Genomic DNA, 23210 nt, shown 5'->3' with positions numbered 1-23210 from the left:
ACTCTCAGCGATCCGCCTGCCTCTGCCTCCTGAGTGCTGGGATTAAAAGTGTGTGCCACTTTTATAACTCTTTATGCTTTAGATTCCTTGAACTCCAGAGCCTGGAGAGGAATGCCAAAGATAAAAAAATCCGACCGGGTGTGGTGGCACACAGAGAAACCCTGTCTTGAAAAAACAAAACAAAACAAAACAAAAAAACAAACAAACAAAAAATCAGACCTATACTAGATCTAGAATATTTCTTGATTATCCATTTATCCAAATGAAAATAGAGCCTATGGTTGAAATTTAGCCAGAAACCTTTATCCCAAGCCACACAACCTAAGTATCAATGGCCAAAAGTAGCAACATAGCCCTGCTATGTTCAGTTCCACTGGAGTCAGCTACTGAGGGCAGCATGCCTCCCATCATCCTCAGCTGGGAGCAGCAGACCATCAGTGGGAGGCAAGCTGGCCGAGAAGGGCCGCCAGACAGCTCTGGGACAGTGTGGCCCACATCACTCACTGTCTCTGTGTTTTGACTGAAGGTCTACGAAGGTTATGGGCAAACAGAGTGCACAGCTGGGTGTACCTTCACAACACCAGGGGACTGGACATCAGGTAGGAGAGCTTGCAGTGGGGGAAGGGTGGCAGGGTCAGGGGTGGTGTCTGGGTTGTCATACTGTGGATCTAATGTTTTCTTTGTTGCAATTTTGCACCTTCCTCTTTGTATTTTCCCTATTTTAAAATTTGTATTTGAAATTGAAAATTGCATTTATATACTTACTTTGTTTGTGTGTGTGTGTGTGTGTGTGTGTGTGTGTGTGTGTGTGTGTGTGTACACACACACACCATGGCACACACAAAGAAGACAGAGGATGAGTTGGTTTTCTCCTTCCACCATGTAGGTTGTTGTTGTTTTGCTTTGTATAAGTAAATAGAAGTTGTATAAGATATAGATAATAGGCCAGAACTCTACATGGTAAATTCTTATAATACCAACACAGTGAGTTGTATAGATTCTACATAACCACACTGCCCTGCTTACAGTTATTTTAGAACTGTTTTTTAGTAAAATGAAAGAAACAGGCTACGAGTTGAACGTGACTTGTAACAGACAACTCTCTCTTTTTAAAATGTATGTGTGTGAGTACTTTGCCTGTCTGTACATATGTGCATAATGTGTGTGTCTGGTGCCTGGAGAGGCTAGAAGACAGTGTTGGATCCCCTGGAATTAGGGTTACAGATGGTTGTGTGCCACTATGTGGGTGCTAGGAATTGAGCCCTAGTCTTTTTGGAAGAACAGCAAGTAGTTAACTGCTGAGCCATGTCTCCAGTCCCTCTGATGACTATGGGGTTCCTGCGGTGTATCTAGAAGGCAGAGGCATCCTCAGAAAGAAGGAGGGCCATACACAGTCTCCTTGTGACCTGATTCCTCCCCCTAGGCAGACAGAAGCAGGTCTGTAGTAGTTAGCCCTTGGGTTACCCATCACCAGATTCAGACCAGGCACCGAACAAACTTGGAAAGCAAGAGAATTCTTTAGGACTCTTCCCCTGGGGGCCACTGTTTGTGCTTATGTCTGCTCAAATGCAAGGCTGGAAAATGTGGAATGATGTACATGCAAAAAAAATGCTGGTTAATGCAATAATACTTCATAGCATCTTGAAACATGATAGGTAGACTCAAAATGGAAACTGCATTTGCCCGGGCTGAATAAGGAGAAATCTGCCTCATTACAGTCAGGCTGGATAAAGACTGTTTTCTGTACAAGCTCTTTGGTCACTCTCTTGGTGACAAATAGCCTTCAGGAACCATCTTTGGAAATCATGCTCACTAATTCTTTTTCCTTGTTGTTTCTGTCACACTGAGCCACCATTCGACAAGTCCCATTCCTTTTAGACACTTTCATTCTTACCTTTTAAAATACTTACATGTATGTATTTGTGTCTGAGAGCATATGCACCTCACAGTGCACATGTGAACACCAGAAGAAAGCTTACAGAACTCCATTCTCTCCACCACATGGCTTCTGGAGATCAAACTTAGGACGTCAGGCTTGTCAGCAACCCACTTAACTTGGATGCCATCTTCAACGTTTTCCCATTTAAAAACGTTGAGTTTTTATTTATCCTTACTAGAAAACCTAGGATGCTGGGTGTGAGAAAACTGATGTCTCTTTGTATAGGATCATAACAAGTTTGGCAATGTGTCTTCTAAAAGAAAAACCCAAGTGTCACAGCCTTTAAAAAACAAAATTCAAAAACAAACAATCAAACAAAAAACAAAACAAACAACAACAGCAAAAACCAAGGCACATCGGGTTTCAGGACCTTGGCCAGTACCCACCTAGCATTCTTTGGCTTCCCAAAGCCTGAGGTAAAGACCGCAAAGGCTAGTAAATGACCTAGGATTTTGTGGCTGAAGTGCGTAGATCAACAAAGTTTGGAATTCGATTTTTTTCCCCAGAAACGTGTAGCTTCATCCTGGGTTTCTGTCCCTTGCTTACCCAAGTGTAGTGTCGTGTCCAACAGCATCAATATTGCCTAGGTGCTTGTGAGAAATGTAGACCCTTATGCCTCACCCCAGCCCTGACCCAAATCCTCACTGTGACAAGAGCTCTGGGTTATCTCTGTGCACACCAGTCACCAGCCTGGCTAGGGGAGAAGAAATGATGGGTGCAGGTTGTGAGTCACACGTAGCACACGCCGGCCTCAGTCTCCTGATCCTCCAATGCCCATCACCTGGATGATGCTATGACAAGGTGAACCACTGTGTCTAGCTGGAAAATGTTGTGATTTGGGCAGTACTGTAGAAACCTCCTAACCATGTGCATGGTGGACATCAGGGTCCTCATATAGGTGTGTGCTAGGTGCATTATACCTGTCTCAGTCTGAAAGAACCAAATGTAAGGATGAGTGAGATGGTTCGGCTGCTAATGGCACGTGCTGCCAAGTCTGACAATCCCCAGAGTCCACATGTTGGAAAGAGAGAACTGACTTCTCTAAGCTATCCTCCAACCTCCACACATGTACTGTGACATGTGTATATGTAGACACACACACACACACAGGTGTGTGTGCACATGTGCACATGCACACATACTATGCTAATAAATGTAGAAAAATTAAAAACCAAATTAATCCTGGCATGGTGGTGCCCTCCTATAATTGCAAGACTGGTAAAGTTGACACACAGAATCACAAATCTGTGGTCAGCCTGGGCACTATAGTGAATTTCAAGACAAGCTGGGGGCTACCCAGAGAACCCTGTCTCAAAAACAATCCTGTGTAATAAAAAGAAATTAAATGTGAAGTGAAGGTCATCCTGTGCTTTCTCTGGAGTTTACTTTTCTCCTCAGTTTGTCCCTGCGGCCAGCACCTGTATAAAGGTGTGTCACCCGGGTCCCACAGCTCCCTGCTTTAACCCACTTGGGGTTTTTGTTTCCATTTTTATTTTGTCTTTGTTTTGTTAGCGGGGAGGTCTCATGTGGCTCGGGCTAGCCTCAAACTACTTACTGTGCAACCAAGGACGGCCTTGAGCTCCTCATAGTTTTCCCTCCACCCCTAAGGTTGTGGAATTGCAGGCGTGCTCCACTGTTCCAGGATGCCTGGGGATCTCATGGGGTGCCAGCACCATCAGTGCTGAAACACTGACAAGTGTCACGTTGTTCTGTTGTCCTAGGGCACGTAGGGGCACCTCTGCCCTGCAACCACATCAAGCTGGTTGATGCAGAGGAACTCAACTACTGGACCCGCAAAGGAGAGGGAGAGGTGAGATTAAGATGTCGCCTCTTGCTTCTATGGATGTCACATGCAGCCAAGGGAAAGCAAAAAGAGCAGTGGGAATGGACCCGTGTTCTTCTTACCTGCATGTGAAGTCATCCTAAGTTTTTCACATATTTGATCCAACCAACCCCACTGAGGCTGATTGATTCTAAATCAAGAACTTTTAATTTCTGAGCTTTAAAAGAAGTACCCCACCCCCGCCCCAGCCCCCATATGCACTCAGTCGTGGCATGAGTTGCCGAGTATAGCTTGTCTCATTAGAAACATGGCCATACTCAAGTAGGGCAACTGAAGTGGGCTGAGCTGGCCTGTTCTTGCTCAGCCCTGGGGAGTGGGTGGAGACACAGACTTCCTGCCAATGAAGCAAGGGGCCTAAGCAGAACTAGGAGGATTGGGCAGTCATCAACGTCTGTGGCAAGTGTCACAAAACAGCATGAACCCAAGGCCAAGGACTCCTGAGGGAGAAGAGATGCCAAATGAAGAAAGGGCGACCAGGGAAGGAAGATACTGCCTTCTGAAGGCAAGGGTGGGTCAAAGGGCAGAGACAGCAGAGGGGTGCTTCGCTCCTGTCAGTCTGATCCTGTCAGTCTCCACAGTGGCCCTCCCAGCAGATGGACATCACATTGTCCTTATGCCTGATGATAGTATGGCAGTGTTGGGTCTCTTATGTCGTGAGTGAGCAGAGTCATGGCATTTGCCCCCACAGATATGTGTGAAAGGACCAAATGTGTTCAAAGGCTACTTAAAAGATGAAGACAGGACAAAGGAGGCCCTGGACAGTGACGGCTGGCTTCACACTGGAGACATCGGGAAATGGCTGCCGGTATGTACCTTTGGAAGCTGGTGCACCACATGTCAGCAATGAGTGGGTATGCAAACCAGTCCACTGAGGGGGCACCTCTCCGTAAATACCTCGTCCCAAGCTTCCTGCTCCTGTGGTCCCAATGAAAGTGACAGTTGCCTGTGTGGAGGGCAGAAATAGGACCTTAAAACAACTTCATATCCTTGGTGGAATCCAGGAAAAGGTTAACTAGTATATATGGGGCCCAGTGGTTAAATAGAAGGAGATGGGCAGATCTGAGAAAGCCAGTGTCTTAGTTAGAGTTTTATTGTTGTGAGCAGACACCAAGATTATGGCAACTCCTATAAAGGAAAACATTTAACTGGGGCTGGATTACAGTTCAGGGGTTTAGTCTGTTATTGTCATGGAAAGTACCGGGGCAGCACATCGGCAGGTAGCTGAGAGTTCTACGTCCAGATCAGCAGGCAACTGGAAAAGAGATCACCACTGGGCCTGGCTTGGGCTTCTGAAATCCCAAAGCCTACCCGCCCCCAGTGGCACACTTCCTCCAACAAGGCCATGCCTACTCCAACAAGGCTATACCTCCCAATAGTGCCGCTCCCTTGAGCCTATAGGTACCGTTTTCATTCAAACCACCACAGCCACAGAAGCTGACCCCCACCTGAGAGGTTGGATCTGGAAAAAAGAAAATCGTGGAGTTAGTGGATAAGGGATACCTCTGTTCCTTTGATTTTCTCTCTCTCTGCTAAAAATTGTTTTTGTCACCTTGAGCAAAGCCACACTCCTCTTTTGGACTATACCCGGCCCATTTATTTAATAAGAAACTGAATCTTTATAGTATTCATTCTTTGGCTATGGCTCGCTGCTTTTAGCCCAAACCAGTTTGCCTCATTCTCTCACTCAGAAAAGTATTTATTTATTTATTCTATGTGCCTGCGTGCTTGTGTGTTTGTGCACCCCATGGTGATCATGAGGTCAGATGACAACTTGCACACATTGATTCTCTCCTACCATGGGAGCCTTCAGGATCGAATTCAGGTCACAAGCCTTGGCAGACAGTGCTCTTACCCACTAAGCCATCTTTCTGGCCCACACTTCCTTATTTTAAAAATAAGGAGAATAGTATGGCTTGCCTCTTCAGTTGTTGCCACAGGGAACAAATAAGATCACGGCTACAAGGCACTTAGCACAGTGCCTGCAGGTATCAGACACTCATGCAAATCCTTTGAAGGAAAAAAAAAACCCCCGGCTGTTGCCAACACCCACAGCCCTTGCCTGATGTCACTCAGCCAGAGGACCTCTTTGTGTGTCTGGGAAGTGGCTGCTGTTTGGTCAGAATCTGAGGTGTTGAGTTTATCGGGTACATGAGTGATACTGAGCCCTCCCTGGCTCTAGGGTCAAGTGAGCCAATTTTCCTCTGCTTGGGCCAGTGCCTTTGCCGTTGAGAAACCTTCATGCCTACGGCAGACAAGGTCAAGTCCTCAGTCTGTTCCCCAGGGCAGGGACTCTGCTTAGGGAAGACATGCATTTTCACTTTCATGTTTATTTTTGGCATGAGTAGGGCTGAGGGTACAGACACCAGGGACGAAACAGAGGACAGGCACTCACCAGACAAGAGAGAATGGAGGGGCAGTCAAGCCAGGATCAGGAGACAGTCAGCTCTAACAGAAGGCTCACAGATATGTAGGAGAGGGGCTGGCCAGAGAGGCCTGAGGGACATGGACACCTGTGGAGGGAGGGTTGCCCTACAAACCAAGGAGGATTGGGACTCGAGCCCTGCACTTGCGACAGCTCCTTTCAAGGCCCTGCAATCAATTTTATTTGTTTGTTTACTTACTTACTTATTTTGCTTGTATGTATTGATAATAATGGTGCTAATGATGGGGTTTTGGTTTTTTGTTTTGTTTCGTTTTTCGAGACAGGGTTTCTCTGTGTAACACAGCCCCGCCTGTCCTGGACTCTCTCTGTAGACCAGGCTGGGCTCGAACTCACAGAGATCCGCCTGCCTCTGCCTCCCAAGTGCTGGGGATTAAAGGCGTGCATCGCCACCGCCCGGATGGGGTTTTTTAGAAGGTCTTTCTGTACAGCCCTGGCTGAACTCAAATGTGCTGTCACCTCCCGCCCCGGCTTCTCAAGTGTTGGGTTTATAAGCATGTGCCATAGTGCTTGTCTTCCATGTCATTTTTTCATAAAGAAAGGGACTCAAAACCATAAACACTCAATGCTGAGGCACTGAGCATGAATGGTGAAACCTCCCACCACTCAGGGCATGGCAGTGTACATGAATAAACTCCCACGAAGCAGCTGGCGTGGCCAACGCAAGCAACTCAAACAGCTGCCAGCCGCCCGCAGAGTCAGTATCAAAGCTCGTCATCATCTCTAAATAAGGGCTGAGTTTTCACTGATGTTGTTCTTACATTTGAAATAAGCATTTATTCTTTCTATGCCTCTCACGTCAGGCTGAGTGTGCATTCATGGTTTGAGTTCATCTTGGCTATGGCGTGATCTTCTTTCATACTATTTTCCTATACGTTGTGTTTGGCCTTTCTGTTTCTGTTCTTAAGCAAGATTAATTTGTAGTTTTTCTTCTAAAATATGACTCTTGGTGTCAGCTTATTTGAATGAGTGGATGAGTGATGGTTTGGTCATTTCCTCCCTCATTTTCTAGCAGACTGTGTGCAAAGCTTCAACGATTATGTTTAAGAAATATTTGTGCTCTAAAAAATTATTGTTTTATAGTAATAGATGCCGGGGAAGGTGCAGTCCTCTAACCAAGAAAGCCTAGAATCTCAGCCCTGAGTCCTCTGTTTCCTAGTCCTGTGGCTGCTGGGGCGTTAACTAATGTGTCTGACCCTCTTTTTCCTCATTAGAGGAACAGAGGTGACAATAGCTGGCTGTTGCCATGAAATCCAAAGAAGCTAGTGTAAGGACCAAACAGATGGAGGGGGGATGCAGGGGAGATGCAGGGGGGGATGCAGGGGAGATGCAGGGGGGATGCAGGGGAGATGTAGGGGAGATGCAGGGGGGATGCAGGGGGGATGCAGGGGAGATGCAGGGGAGATGTAGGGGGGATGCAGGGGAGATGTAGGGGAGATGCAGGGGGGATGCAGGGGGGATGCAGGGGGGGATGCAGGGGAGATGCAGGGGGGATGCAGGGGGGGATGCAGGGGAGATGCAGGGGGGGATGCAGGGGAGATGCAGGGGGGATGCAGGGGAGATGCAGGGGAGATGCAGGGGGGATGCAGGGGAGATGCAGGGGAGATGCAGGGGGGATGCAGGGGAGATGCAGGGGAGATGCAGAGGGGATGCAGGGGGGGATGCAGGGGAGATGCAGGGGGGATGCAGGGGAGATGCAGGAGAGATGCAGGGGGGATGCAGGGGGGGATGCAGGGGAGATGCAGGGGGGATGCAGGGGAGATGCAGGGGGGGATGCAGGGGGGATGGAGGGGGGATGCAGGGGAGATGCAGGGGGGTTACAGGGGGGATGCAGGGGAGATGTAGGGGAGATGCAGGGGGGATGCAGGGGGGATGCAGGGGGGGATGCAGGGGAGATGCAGGGGGGATGCAGGGGGGATGCAGGGGAGATGCAGGGGGGATGCAGGGGGGGATGCAGGGGAGATGCAGGGGAGATGCAGGGGAGATGCAGGGGGATGCAGGGGGGGATGCAGGGGAGATGCAGGAGAGATGCAGGGGGGATGCAGGGGGGGATGCAGGGGAGATGCAGGGGGGATGCAGGGGAGATGCAGGGGGGGGATGCAGGGGGGATGGAGGGGGGATGCAGGGGAGATGCAGGGGGATGCAGGGGGATGCAGGGGAGAGGCAGGGGGGTTACAGGGGGGATGCAGGGGGGATGGAGGGGGTTTATGCAGGAGTCTGTCTGCTCAGGATGTTGTTTCCACAGGAGGGCGAAGAGGCGGTTGGGAGAAGGTCTATGAGGGAGGATTGATGGGTCTGAGTGAGAGGGGAGCATGAGGGGGGGGGACCCTCAGGCTAGGGCTGACTTGAGGCCAATGATCTCAAGGAGTTTCCTTCTGTGTGAGCCCTGGGTGGAGCAGATTTTTCACAGCCTGACAGGAGCCATTGACCATGGTAAGATCTGGGAGCCACTGAGGAGCTCTAGCCAGCAACTTAAGCATATGGAAATGTTTATCCCTGGCATGCTGCTGCCGAGGATAACGTACGTACAGTATTCATAGGGTATGTGCCTCTTAATCACTGCAGGAACTCAAAAGGGTCCCAGGGTCAGTGAGGTGAATAGGGTGGCTGGTCAGAAGGGACATTGATACCTGCCATCCTGCCATTGGATCCTGGGGAGAGTGGGGCTTTTAACACTACCTAGTGGCTGGAAGGAAGCCACAGGCCCTCTGAGGACTCTTGCTTTCCTTCTGAAAGTGGCAAGGGCACTCTGGGGCTGAGGCAGAAGTGGGGGCGATAGACTCTTATCTATTGGTTAAAGAGAGTGGATCTGGAGATGCTGGTGAGGAAAGGTGCAACTGGAGCATGGGCTTGGGCAGGAGGAGGCCTGGTGGGGCAGAGATGGAGCTGTGCAGAGTCACATGATGCCTGCTTCAGGGCTGAGCATGGCTGGGGAAGTAAGAGGGCCTGGTAAGACTGATACAGAAGAAAAGGATGGTGGCTGTTCGGGGCCCACCAGAACTGGCATGCCATCCATCTGTGATGGGCAATGGCCCGGTCGAGCCCCATGCAACATCTCTGTAGACACAGAGGGGAGCAGCTTGAGCTGGGGTGAACCGGGTAAGTCTGCACCGAGGAGGCAGGCCTCCATCTTGGAAACAGGAGTGCTGTCTTAGGAAGCTGTCTGTTCTACCCCACAGGAGGGAACACTTAAAATCATCGATCGGAAAAAGCACATATTTAAACTTGCTCAGGGGGAATACGTTGCACCAGAGAAGATTGAAAACATCTACATCCGGAGTGAGCCTGTGGCGCAGATCTATGTCCACGGGGACAGCTTAAAGGTGAGCACCAGAGTTCCGGCTCTCCTGCACACACTGGCCTGCTAAAAATGCCAGGTTAGATTTTGATTTCTAGTCAACCACCAGGATTCACCCATACATGTCGAGTCAAGAGGAAACTTCCTTTTTAAAAGGAAATTACAGGGTTTGGGAATCCAGCCCACTGAGCAGAGGGCTTTCCTAGCATGCCGAAAGTCATGGGTTCCGTGCCCAGCACCACAAGTGGTACATGCAAGGATAGTGGCTAAAGTATCTGGAGTTTGAGGTCAGCCTCAACCTCAAAGAAAAATGCAAAGAAAAAAATCTTAATTACTTAGGGTATGGGTAATTACAGTGAAGGCAAGTGAGTTCCTTGAAGATGTAGAAATAAATATTTCCACATTTCTTGAAATTTCTTGAAACAAGATATTTTCTTGTTTCTTGAATTTCTTGAAACAAGATATTTTTTTAAAAAACTTTTTTTTTTGTTTTTTTGAGACAGGGTTTCTCTGTGTAGCCTTGGCTACACAGGCTGGCCTCGAACTCACATTGATCCGCCTGCCTCTGCCTCCTAAGTGCTGGGATTAAAAGCATGCACCACCACGCCCGGCTTAAGATATTAAATTTTTTAAAAAATCAATATTTTTGCTTTTCTGATTGTGTGTGTGTGTGTGTGTGTGTGTGTGTGTGTGTGTGTGTTGCTGTGGGCTGAACTCAGGGCCTTACTACATGCTAACCATGAAGTCTGCCACTGAGATCCACCACTCTCTTAAGCACTACTGTTTCCAGTTTTAATATGCAAATCAGTTGTCCAGGTAAACAGGTATAGTAATGCAAGGAGTGGTACCAACTATAATATTGCTTACCAGTATTAAAGCATTTGCCATCAATATTATTTAGATCACAGGCAGAAAAAAAACAAAAACAAATTCTGTGGTACCAGAGTTGTTGACTCTATACTATGTTGTGCATTTGTTTATGTAATTAAACCTTAAATTACTTCTAAAGAAAATAACCAGAAAAAAAATCAAAACAATTCTTCAAGAACAAATCTGAAGTAGTTCTGAAGTTCTGGAAAATGTGTTTTGGCTCACAGGACTTGGATCAATAAAGTTGTTGGATTAGCATCCTCCAAGGTATGCAGACCTGAGGTTGGCATGAAAATCAGGGGTTATATCAGAGGTGTGTGTGTGTGTGTGTGTGTGTGTGTGTGTGTGTGTGTGTGTGTGTGACTGTTTGGGGCTTGAACCCAGGGCCTCAGGCATGCTAATCAAATGCTTAACCGCTGATCAGTCCCACATCAGAATTGTTCAGTCGGGACTGCGTGGCACACTGGTAGAAGTGTTTTATAACCTCTGAACAAATGTTTCATAACTGTAGACTTATTTTTAGGAAAGGGTGGCGTGTGAGGATACCAAGAGATTATTTTTAATGCTAGACCACAAATGAGACCTCTAAAGGCTTTTGACATGACCGTGCTTTCTGGTGGGCTTTGTAGGCCTTTTTGGTTGGCATTGTCGTGCCTGACCCTGAAGTCATGCCTTCCTGGGCTCAGAAGAGAGGAATCGAAGGGACCTATCAGGAGCTCTGCATAAATAAGGTCTGTACCCCCAGGTGCTTCCCGACAGGTCGATAAGTATCTTATGAGTCATGTAATGAGGGGGCAGAAAAACCGACAACACTGACGTCTAAATGCACAGAGTATTTATTATTTTACACATGGTTGGAATCTTAAACTACAGGTTTGTCCTTTTGCAGTTGTTTGAAGAAATTCCTTCTTTCTTTTTAGAAACTGAGCAAAGCATTGGGTGCTCAGGACCAGGAGCCGTCACACTAAGTTTATATATAGTCCTATTTTCCAGTAGCTTGGAAAGGAGCAGTCGAAGAGGAGGTGACTTGTCCCAGGCCACACAGCTGGGTCACAGCAGAAGCAGATGTGAGCACAGGCTCTGTGACCCACCAGCAGTCCTTTGCCGAGGGAGGGGGATCCCATGTGCACTGGGTCATAAGAGGTAGTGATTGAAAGGAAACAGTAGCACAGCTCTTTCCACTTAAAAGCATCCACCATTTTTCCTTCATGGAACTGTCTTATGACATACATCTAGAGAGGATTGCTGTTCTGTGTTTCAGCAGCAGACCATGGACTGACATCTCTGGTTCTGCCTTCCTCCCTGGTCTCTGAGCTCACACGGGGGGTGGCAGCACTTCCAGGCTGACCAACAGGCCACCTAAAACAAAGCATGTCCTAGCCCACTCACGGCGACCTCATTGGCCATTCGCACCCTTCTCTGTCCTGGTGAGAGGTAGCAATTGCCATAGCAACAGGGAAGGGATAGAGAGAGGGCTTGTCTACTCTGTCACTGGTTGGCCTTAATTCAAAGCCTTGTTCCTTCTACCTCTCTCACATCTCTGTTTTGAAATGTGTTACTGTTTTACTTCCATGGTTCAATTCAGGAGTTGAAGAAAGCCATTCTGGATGACATGGTGATGCTGGGGAAAGAAAGTGGACTTCATTCTTTCGAACAGGTAACTTTTGCACACCACTTCGTAGGAGTGCTACGTAGCTATGTAGGAGCATGGTGACCCTGGCCCAGACTCTTTTCTCCCTCTGTCATGTGGCCAGCTAGAAGCCTATAGGCCAACAGACCCCCACCACCACCACCACCAAAAAAGGTTTGTCTTGAGCCAGCGGCAAACTGCCTGCTCTTAAACTAAAATAGGTTGCTGTATTTGTTGCCCTTATAACCGCAGGCAATCATAAGGCTGAAGTAGAAGCCTTGCTGTCACGGGTAGATCACGTGGGCATGATCATTATTTTTACTTTTATGGGCACTGCCTTCTTGGCGGCTGTAGGCATGCTTACTTGCTAAGAGGGCATTATCAGCCCAGTGGCCTTCTGCAAAGGAGAAGGAAACAAAGTACCCTCAAACAAAGGACATTCAGTTCCTCTGAGACTGTAGCTGGGCTCAGGACCGAGCATGCTCAGTCCTGCTTCACGTATCATCTTTGCTCGGCAGTAAAAGCCAAAGAGGAAAAGGATCCAAGCAGAAAATGGGAATATGCTGATAGAAAGTTTTATCCTTTGGATTTTGGAATAATTGTCTTTCATAAAATTAGCATTCATCATTGTTTTGAGGGACAGTGAGATGGCTCAGCAAGTAAAGGTGCTTGCAGACACATCAGATGACCTGAGTTCAGTCCCTGAGCCCCACCTAATACAAGGAGAGAAACAGCTCCTAAAAGTTAACCTCTGAACTCTACACATGCATGTGCATATTCACACACAGACACACAACTGTTTTTTTTTTCTACTGGGGTATGGTGGCACCTGCCTTTAATCCCAGCACATGGGAGGCAGAAGGAAGCCAATCTCTGTGAGTTCGAGGCCCACTGAGACAACATAGCAAGTTCTAGGATAGCCAGGGCTTTGTAGAGAAACCCTGTCTCAAAAATAAACAAACACATTTTCCATTAAAATCCGCCCCCAAAATATAGTCTAAGGGGTCTGCAAGGCTTACAAGAATTTTTAAACTTTGTGTATTGTTTGATGATAGCCTACAACTATTTTTAAATTGTTTTTAAATGTAAAATTCTTGCGTTTAATCTGACTTTAAATGTGCTTATATACAAAGATTTCTCTTTATTGTTGTTTTGCTTAGTTTTGGATAGGGTTTCATGCCATATAATGGTTCTAGGCTGGCCTGCTACTTACTACGTAACCAAAGATAGTCTCAAACTTATTGCAATCCTCCTGTCTCAGCTCCCCAAGTATTAGGATTACAGGCATGAGCTAGCTACCATACCCAGCTAAGGCTTTACTTTTTTTTTCAAGCTAAAGAAAGCTAAATATAGTTTCAGTATTTGAGATTGTTTTTCTCTTGAAACAGATGTTTAAATTAAACCAATTTGAGAAACAAACTTTCAGTTGTCAGTACACATTTCTGGACAGCTACAGCTTGAAGCAGAGGCATCCTGGATGCTTGCTTTATTTTCAGAATAGAAAGTCCATTTTTTGCCACTAGGATTATTTCAATTTCCAAATTTAATATAGCTTACTTTGTGGTCTTTCTTTAATAGAGATCTGTGTGATTGAATCACATGTGGCCATGTGGTCCAGGGGCCACTCCTGAGTGGTTCCAGACCCTGTAGCATGGGGCAATTTGAAGGACAGTTTGGGGCTGCATCTGGGGACATCCTTGTGAATTCCTAAGCCCTACACACCATGCCATCTGTTGGCATTAGGCTGCATAAGCTACAGAACATAATAATGAAACACACACTGGGATGGGGGCAGGGAGAGAATGAGAGAGAGAGAGTCTGTGTCTCTCTCTCTCTCTCTCTCTCTGTGTGTGTGTGTGTGTGTGTGTGTGTGTGTGTGTGTGTGTGTCTGTGTGTGTCTGTGTGTATGTGATATTGTTAAGGTTATTTTAAAAGGAACGGTAAAATCCTCCCAGTGTTCTCCAATGCCTTTGGTTAGAGCAGTAAAGAGAGGAGAGAGATCTTGAGTTTCCATGTGCCCTGTGCAGTTTCTGCTCTAATAATCTGCCCTCACCATGGTAACCTCGGATGCAGGAAAGTCATGTGACATCCCAGAGGTCTTTAGTTTTATTGCCAAAGTTGTTACGTCTTGGTTTTCTCTGTTCTCATTCTCCTCACTGCTCTGTACCATCCTCCTCAGCTGACCATAGCAAAACAAACAGCAGGGCTCCTGTCCTGCCTCGTGTGTAAGCCCTGTATTTGATTCCCCAGAACCACATATACTAGGCATAAGGCCGTGTGTTTATAGAATCCCAGCACATGGGAATCAGATGCAGGGAGATCATAATTTCAAGGATGTCCAAACTACAAAGCAAGTTCCATGCCAAGCAAGGCTATGAGACCTTGTCTCAAGCAAACAAACAAAAACAAAAAAACAAAACACAAAAAAGGTCAACCAGGGATGGTGGTCCACACTTGCAATCCTAGCTCTGGGAATCTAAGACAGGAGGACCATAAATTCAAGGCCAGCCTGGGCTACACAGCGAGGCTTTGTCTCAAGGCCAGCCTGGGCTATGCAGTAAGGCTCTGTCTCAAGGCCAGCCTGGGCTATGCAGTAAGGCTCTGCCTCGAGGTAGTTGGGGGTAGAATATTAAGCATCAGCTCTAAGCACACAAAGAATGACGAAACTAAGTCTGGAGTTTAAGTCATCCTATATTCTATAAACTTTAGGAGTTTAGATTTATTGAACTGGGATGATTATACTAAACATTTTGTTTGTTTGTTTGTTTGTTTGTTAAAATGGGTTTACTGTGGCATACTTTCCAGAACCATGAAATTCTAAAAAATAGGTCATGGTTCAATCTGAGAAACCCTGTCTCGAAAAATAAATTTAAAAAAAGAAATGGATACTTGCTGAATCAATTTATGGATGAATTTATCACTTTTCTGATTCGTGTTTTTATTTTTCTTTCTGTCTGTTCTCCCTCTTAAATTATTTGTTTTGTGTTTGTTATCTACAAGCAAACTCTAGTTAATACCTTTGGTCCTTCAAACATACAAAAGTTTATGGGGTTTGTTGTCATTGCTTTTAAAAAAGTTTTTGAGATTTTATGTATTTTTATTTTATGGGTATGGGTGTCCATGCATCACGTATGTGCAGTTCCCTCAGCGATCAGAAGAGGGCACCAGATCCTATGGAATTAGACTTCGTAGATGGTTGTGTCTTGGTATTGGAACCTGAATTCTCTGAGGAGCAGCCATTGCTCTTAACCAAGGAACCGTCTCTTCACCCCCTGGAAACTAGCAGATTTTTACCAGTTCATGTTCTTATGAGATGACATAATTGGAGACTTTGGAAGTATTGCTTTCCAATGCAATGTTTGAACTTTAAAGTATTTTTAAAATGAAAGTTCTATAAATCTCCAATGACAAGTTTCAAGAAAGAATGCTAACATTAGGCATTTTCTTCATATTTCTTCTATAAAATTTAAAGTTTGAAAGATCCTGGCATTGTAGCCTGTGAGTCAAATGGTGAATTCCAGGCCAACCAGGACTATACAGTAAAAGACACCAGTCTCAAAAATTACATATATTCATTCATACATACATACATACATACATACACATGTACATATATACATAAATGCACACACAAACACACACACATTTACATACATACAAATGGAGCTGGAAAGGCAACTTTGTGATTAAAAGAAGCCATTGCTCTTCCAGAGAACCTGGTTTTGATTCCCAATACCCACATGGAGGTTCACAACCTCTGTAGTTCAAGTTTCAGGGGATTCAATGCTAATGCACTCACAATTAGACAAATTTTTTGTATTGATGTGAGTTTTTTTGTATAAAAATACAGTGGTCGTAATGAAGTTTTTTGAGCAAAGAGTTCTATGTCACTTCTAAATAGCCACCTGCTAGAATGTTCCATTGTTGCTATCAGAGACATCTCCCCGGCCCCTTGATCCATCTTACGAGCATCTTTCCAAACAGCCATTCTGGATCAATTTCCTGTCTTGAAGAGCTATGACAAGAGTCATGTCTAAACTTGACAGCAAGATGTGCTATTACTGCTCTTTACAGCCTGGGCCATTCTTTCTAGACCCACCTCTCCTCACATGCACCACAGGCTCCAGCCCACACACGTAACAGGCTGGAGAGATTTGCCCATCTCTGCCTCTGCCTGAGCACACACTTCCACCAGGGCCACACGGCAGCCCACTCCACACCCTGCGCTGGCCATCTCTCTACCTCTGGCCAAAGCCTACTTATTCTTCGAAGTTCATCCCTTTTTAAAAGACCCTTCTCTGTTATGATTTGCATGCAAAATGCCTCTCACAGGCTCAAGCTTTGAACGCGCAGTTCCCAATCAGTAGCTCTATCTCAAGTGTCATGGATCTTTTAAGAAGTGAGATTTGACAGGCAGAAGTCGGTCCCCAGGGGTCTTTGAAGGTCAAACACCTCTCATTCTGGTCTAGCCGTTCTGCTTTCTGTCTGCCACCTTGTGAACAAGCTGTGGCCTCACTCCTGCTGTCACAGGAGTGACAGCTGAAACCATGGGCCAGGAGATGCTGGTCTGTAGGTTATTTTGGTCATGACAATGAAAAGAAACATAATAATGACATAAGAATGAAAAGAAACCTAGTGACAAAGCACAGCTCAGCAAGCCTAGGGTTTGTGATGTGTCAGAAAGAAATGCAGCCTGACTCGGTCTGTTGGACTTTCCTTTGCATAAATGGAACGATGGATGCTCCCAGCCCTCAAAGACATCGGCTCTTCCTGTCTTTCCACTTCTCTCTATGCTTAGTATGTTGGCTTTTCACCCCATGGTGGCACAGTGGCTGCAATAGCTCTCAACACTGTTCACGTTCAAGGAAGGAAGAGGAGAGGAGATGGAGGTAGCTGTGCCTGAATTTTTTTTTTTTATTAGGGAAGCAACTGTTTTTCTTTCTTGGTAACCAAATATGGATCTCATGGATATGCTCTGGCTGCAGAGCAGAGCCGAGGACTCAGAGAACAGCACTGCTATGGTATATATCCGGGAGAGTTCTGTTACTGTGAGGGACGGAGATCAGAGAAGCAACTGGTAGTCATCTCCCTGCACCCAGCCCCATAGTAGCTATGCCAAACACCGGCATAGCTTGGTGGATTGCAGGTTCCATGTGGGTAAGAGCTATTTGTCTTTCTTTGTATATCTGATGCCTGACATAGAACCCAGCATGCTGTAGGCGCTCAATGAATATTGATTACCTAAAGCTCCACCTAAATCTATACGTGTGTTTTAACACACACACACATTTTGATATAATTTTTAAAGTACGTTTTATAACAATGTTTAGCACAGCTCATTTAATAAGTGAGTCTGTTAACAAAAATGACCTAATGTGGTCCCAGTTAGTTCGTAGAGACCGTGCCACTCCAGTGTTCAGACCCAGTTCCGATGTAATGTCCTCAGACAACTGCCTGCAATCTTCCTGCTGGGGCCCAACATGGCAGACACCCTACGAGACACCCCTAGATGACCCCTCGATCCTTTCTTGTACCCTGTCCACCTTGCAAGGAGACGCTGCCTGAGGAGCCCGGGCTCTGCCTCGCAGAAGGCAGCAGTGAGAATATGAGATCAGATCCCTCTTTGTCCTCTGAATGACTTGACAAAAAGTCGTGGCATAGGCTGGGGATGTAGCTCAATAGGTGGGGCGCCTGCCTGGTGGACACCGAACCCTGGGTTCTATCCCCAGTGCTGCGTAAACCAGGTGTGGTGATGTGCACCTCTCATCTCAGCACTGAGGAGATGAAGAAAGAAAGGGGGTTCTATGTTTTAGAGCATGTGCAGCCATGTAGTAAGTAAGGCCAGCCTGAGCTACATGAGTTCATGTCTCCAAAAACAAAAATAAAAATTTCTATATTATGCCCCCTGCCCCTTCCCTTCCCTTTACATTCTTTGTAAAAGCCACACTGACTCCAGGCAGCCATCTAAAGCAGACACTAGGGAGGCTTCCTGCCGTGTGGCATCTTGCCACTGTACCCCTGATTCACTCTGAACTGCTTACGCATCTCTCTGTCTGCCTCCACCTATGTGTAGACTATTGTCTCGAGCAAATGGGACATGTGCTTCCACTACTAACTCTCCCCAGAGGCATCTTTCCAGTTTCTCCTGGAGATCTCCTTCCACAGTGCATCCGTGTCTGCACCCCAGCCCTTTCCTCTGGTTCTTGGAATAAAATTTGACCTTCTCCACCACTGGCCTGTCTTTGCCTTCAGCCTCATCCCTACCACACTTGGCTTCATCCTGCTTCTTCCCTACTCCTGGTGTTGTTCTTGATGACTGTGCCCATGGTACCCTCCTCCACCCACTTCCCCCCACCTTTGCTGCTTGACTGTTTGTTTGTTTGTTTGTTTATGGTAGGGTCTCAAGTATCTCAAGCTGAACCTTAACTTGTTATATAACCAAGGGTGATGCTGAACTTCTGGTCTTCCTGCCTCTATCCCCTGAATGCTTGTTATGTGCCACCACACTCCAGTTTTTATAGGATGTTAGGGAATCAAACCCATGCCTTATATGCAGTAGGCAAGCACTCCACCAGCTAAGAGCCATACCCAGCCTCAACTGTTGCTTGTTTTTTGTTGTTGGTTTGGTTGGTTGTTGTTGTTGTTGTTGTTGTTGTTGTTGTTGTTGTTGTTAACACTCCTGATTGTGAAATCTTCCGTGGCTGCGCCCCACTCTTACTGCTCTAACTCTGGACCTTGCTCTGCACATCATGTTAAAAAGTGCTCATCATCCTTCAGCCTGCTCTGTAAACACTAATGTAGTCCACTGAGCATGTTGGTATTGAGGACTCCTTGTACTCTATGTGCCTAGCAGAACAAACTGTTCGTGTCTGTTGAGTGGCTGAGTGAGTGAGTGAGTGAGCGAGTGAGTGAATTGGCCTAGCATGGTGTTCGTAAGTCAAGACGCCTGTTCCTCTATGCCTGTTCGCTCTTACCACGTATGCTATAGATGCTGTGCCTTGTTCCTATTAAAGATATATTCTGCATTTGGTTTTTAGGTTAAAGCCATTTACATCCATTGTGACATGTTCTCAGTTCAAAATGGTTTGCTGACACCTACACTAAAGGCTAAGAGACCCGAGCTAAGAGAATACTTCAGAAGACAAATAGAAGAGCTTTACTCAGTCTCCATGTGAAGCGCAAGGAGGAGTCTCCTCAGTCTAATGAACTCCGCGGCAATATTATAGCTATTCTCAAAAGAAAGGAATCAGAGTGGCACGGCTGACAATGAACATGCACCTGACTTTGCGACTGAGCCTTTCCTGACCAGAGACGTCTCTAACAATATTTTTCTCTACCATTACCAAGTACACTTTATTTTTATTAAATGATATTGTAGCAAGCTGCTAAAAATATCTCAAATGGCAATGTAAAAACAAATCAAGACACTCTCTCAAGAACTATGTACCACTAAAAGTAATATATTCGCAATGTTCACAGAATTCCATTAAACATAAAGGAAAAGCATAACTGATATATTGTACTTAATTATTTGTGAAATAATAACCAGATGCAGTAAAAGTCTAGGCAATGTGGACTACCTCATTAAATAATTGATTGTCAGAGATCACAGTCAGAGCAGACTTAAAACTCCAAACAAGATGTAGGAAGTCATGCCAAAACAGAACGTGATTGTTCACAGGTGCCCTGACCCCCATCCTCTAACATGAGCGTCCTCCCTGATTCAAAAGCCTTCTCGCTGATTTTTACTTTTAGCCACAAAAAGTGGAAATGCAGATGTTCTTAAAAACAAACATATTTCTTTAACAACCCCCAAAGGTCTATCAGTACATGGTCTCCTTCATCAAGCTCACTGGACTGTTCAGAACCTATGTGCAGAACTGTAGGTAGGAGCTGCACGTATCTACAGACTTCTTACCAAGCCTAAAAGACGTCTGTTGACCGCAGCAGATGGACTCTTGGCCGACACTTAGGGGAAGGCACTCAGTGATTTCTTGGGGTGGGCGACAACTTATGTACCGATGATGCTCCTGCTGGAGGCTTTCCCTTTCCATTCTCCGCATGTCTACGGAAACACAATGGTCTGGGAAACCCAAGGTGGCTAAAATTCTGAAGAGCTTTACTTTCTTTTCCTATGACCGTCAAAGCAATCTTCAGTGACATGACCCAGAAGCCCTTCTTCAAAGTTTCCCTAGAAAACTATGCAAGTCCAACATAGAGGGATCCATGCCAATGGTTTAATTTCACTCTTAGATGCTCCTTAAATGCATCGTCTCTAGATGCCCCTAACTGACCATAAAAACCTTAATTGTATCGTATGTTTAGATGCATCCTGAATCTGGGTGCCAAGATTCTGATGGCACAAAAAGCCTCAATACCATGGACAGTGTAGGTGAGGTCAACACTTTCAATTGTGCACCCGAGGAGGGCAAGGTCCCTAAGGAAGTGTTTCTCTTCTGTAAGGAACAGGACTCTGAAAGTACATTGAGAACTCAATCAGATCACATAATCTGTCCAAATACATATATGATCAGTTGTAGCAGGACAAAGAGCTCCTCAGCCCTGGGTGGTCCCAACTCGCTTGTAAGTGAATGTTCTCAGTTGGAACCTGCATCATCATCAGGTCTGCTGGGTGGTTCCAACCTGTCTGTGAGTGACCGCTATAAGAACCAGCATCATCATGCGGGCCTGTCGGATGACCTGCATCATTAACTGCACACACATCTCAGTCATGTTGAGTCATGACCTCAGCGTCAATTGATATAGTTATTCAGGTACTTTTGTTTTTACACATTCCTTGGGCATCATCTGTCTAAAGATCCATTGTTTCACCTATAAATTTGGCTTTGACTAGATGAGCAATTCTGTGCACATAAATTTCTTTCACAGTATGGAGGAGCTAAACCAGGGCCTTGCACATGCTAGGCAAGTGCTGTACAACTGAGCTCCACTCCAAGCCCTGTGTGTATTACATTTGAAACATATTTCTGACTAGACAAATAACACACTCAAAGCCACATCTAAAGAGCACTGTTGTTTTGTTTTGTTTTGTTTTGTTTTGTTGTTTTTAGAAACCTAATGCATATCTGATCAACTAAAATTGAAGACCATTACCTGAATTAGATATCTATATTATCTTCAGGGTAGGGAGTTTTACATTCAAAAGGCTGTTTTCCATTGTCCTTTTACTTGACTAAAATCCCACAGTTGACTTTTATTCCAACAGAATTTTGAACAATGCAATTTAAGCAAATGATATTTTAAAAATTATCTTCATTCTATTTATTTCTCACTGTATTTAGATGCGATTCATTGTAGACAATGTGTTTATTTTTGTTTCTCAAAAGATTTTTATGTTTTCATTGAACTTCTCAATCTGTGTGGAAACCATCAAATTTCATGGGGGGAGTGTAAATGTGTTAAAAAGTAAACAGTGGGCTTAAATGCATCGTATGTCCTCTTTCTCCTCTGTGAAATACTAATACATTTTGTAACAAGAAAGAAATGCAACAGCACTTATCAGTAGAAAAATCCCTCTTGCTTCACATTTCCAAATCTTATCTCAGGGGATGAAAAAAAATAAGTTTCTGTTTCTCTTTAACCAATATAGGAAAGAGGCTAAGTACTTAAAACTTGTCATGATCCGAGTGAGCACCATATACTTTTTAAAGTCCAGAAGCCACAGAGGCTTGGTTCCTTAATCATAAATACGTTCTCAAATGCTTGGCATTTTTACCTATTTGTCATTAAAATGTGTTACTAATTCTCACATTTGTTTTTACAAATCAATCCTGTTGGAGTAAATGCTATCTATAAGACGCATATATACATTCCTCCCCACTTGCCACAAAAGATGTCTTTATACATAGATTTGAGACTTGCCCTCCAGATGACAGATAAGATTGGCCAGGTGCAGTGTGCAGGCCTAGCTCCATGTATTGGGATCTCAAACTCAGAGGTCCAAGGAGTAGCCATATGCTGTCTTCTCCATAAGCCTGGGGAGGCAGGGAGATACCAAAAATCTCCACTGAGAGTTTGACAATCAGGGAATTTTTTTTTTTTTACCAAGTTGAAATCAGCACTTAAAATTTGATTGTATCACCCTTGAAAGATCATGATTTATTTGCTCATTAATTTTTTGCCGTAACAAATTAATTGTTCTTCATTTTTCACATGTATTAAGCACCAGTACGACACAGTTATTTGAAATACAAAATACTAGAAAATGAATGTAAAGAATGTGAGATTATATTTTTGCATGAAAATAGACTACAAATTTGCTTAATATCTCAGGACAAAAGAATGAACAACTGTATGTAAAATTGGTAGGCTATAAGCTGGCTGTATTTTCGTGACAATTTTTATTTTAAGAAAACACTACAATGAGAAGGGGGGGGGGAAGGATCCTGATAGTCTTAGGTTCTCTTTTAAGTATGCTGCATAATCCTGCCTGTGAACCTACAAGTAATCCCATGAGAATGAGATGAGCATCCATCTGAGGACCAGTCCCCGAGTGAGAACCTCTTCACTGAGAACACAGTAATGGCTGGACTGCAGAGGTGATGCATACTTGGAAGTGTAAGCGAGCATCCCTAAACCTAGTCCCAAACAAAGGGTTTCCACGAGCTGATTATGCCATGAAAGCATTCACCTGACTGCTCATTTTACTTTTCCTTGTTAAATCATTGCAATGATCGCATGGGGAGGGGGAAAATGGCTATTTTTGAAGAATTGCTTATTCTACTTTCAATTTTTGAAAATCAAGGAATTAAAATATTACTTTTTAAATATGCATAGGTGTCTTAACTGTAATTATATTTTCATTTGCTTTGTTATAACAGCATGAACATCAAATACAAAATGCACTTATGAAAACTTTTGTAAAAAATAAAGATTTTTTTTTTTATTTCTCAAAATTGTTTATAATCTCTTTCCATTTGATATGCTTACACAATGTGGTTCCCTCATGGGGATTGTGTCTAATGGTGATCAATCACAGTGTATATGGTGAAGCAGGCAGCTTCAGCATCAGGGTATCCAACATCCCCTATAAGTTTTCCCCAACTTTAAGTAGTTAAGAATGGCTGACTATTGACAACTGAAGTGCACCCAGAGGATTCCCTTTGTGCAAGCCTTTGCTGGAACCCTTTCTGTTATCAAACATGTCATGGACTTATGAAATTTTCAGTT

The 23210-nt window shown here is 44.9% G+C and overlaps 1 protein-coding gene across 5 annotated transcripts in view; it reads left to right on the top strand.

Annotated features, from left to right (window-relative positions):
* The window catches only part of ACSL6 (acyl-CoA synthetase long chain family member 6), a 67179-nt gene extending 44247 nt beyond the window's left edge, over window positions 1-22932 (top strand). For all 5 annotated transcript variants that reach the window (XM_084762797.1, XM_084762795.1, XM_084762794.1 and 2 more), the window contains exons 15-21: window positions 527-599; window positions 3661-3749; window positions 4471-4587; window positions 9402-9545; window positions 11020-11121; window positions 11976-12047; window positions 19058-22932. In XM_084762797.1, coding sequence (XP_084618923.1) covers window positions 527-599; window positions 3661-3749; window positions 4471-4587; window positions 9402-9545; window positions 11020-11121; window positions 11976-12047; window positions 19058-19195 — 735 coding nt within the window. In that variant the 3' untranslated portion in view covers window positions 19196-22932. The remainder of the gene's footprint in view (window positions 1-526; window positions 600-3660; window positions 3750-4470; window positions 4588-9401; window positions 9546-11019; window positions 11122-11975; window positions 12048-19057) is intronic.
* The last annotated feature ends 278 nt before the right edge of the window (window positions 22933-23210 follow it).

This window comes from Acomys minous (assembly GCF_964271855.1).
Source record: "Acomys minous genome assembly, chromosome: 16".
NCBI lineage: Eukaryota > Metazoa > Chordata > Mammalia > Rodentia > Muridae > Acomys > Acomys minous.
The sequence above is the reverse complement of the archived record's forward strand: the minus strand, read 5'-3'. Positions and strand labels throughout refer to the sequence as shown.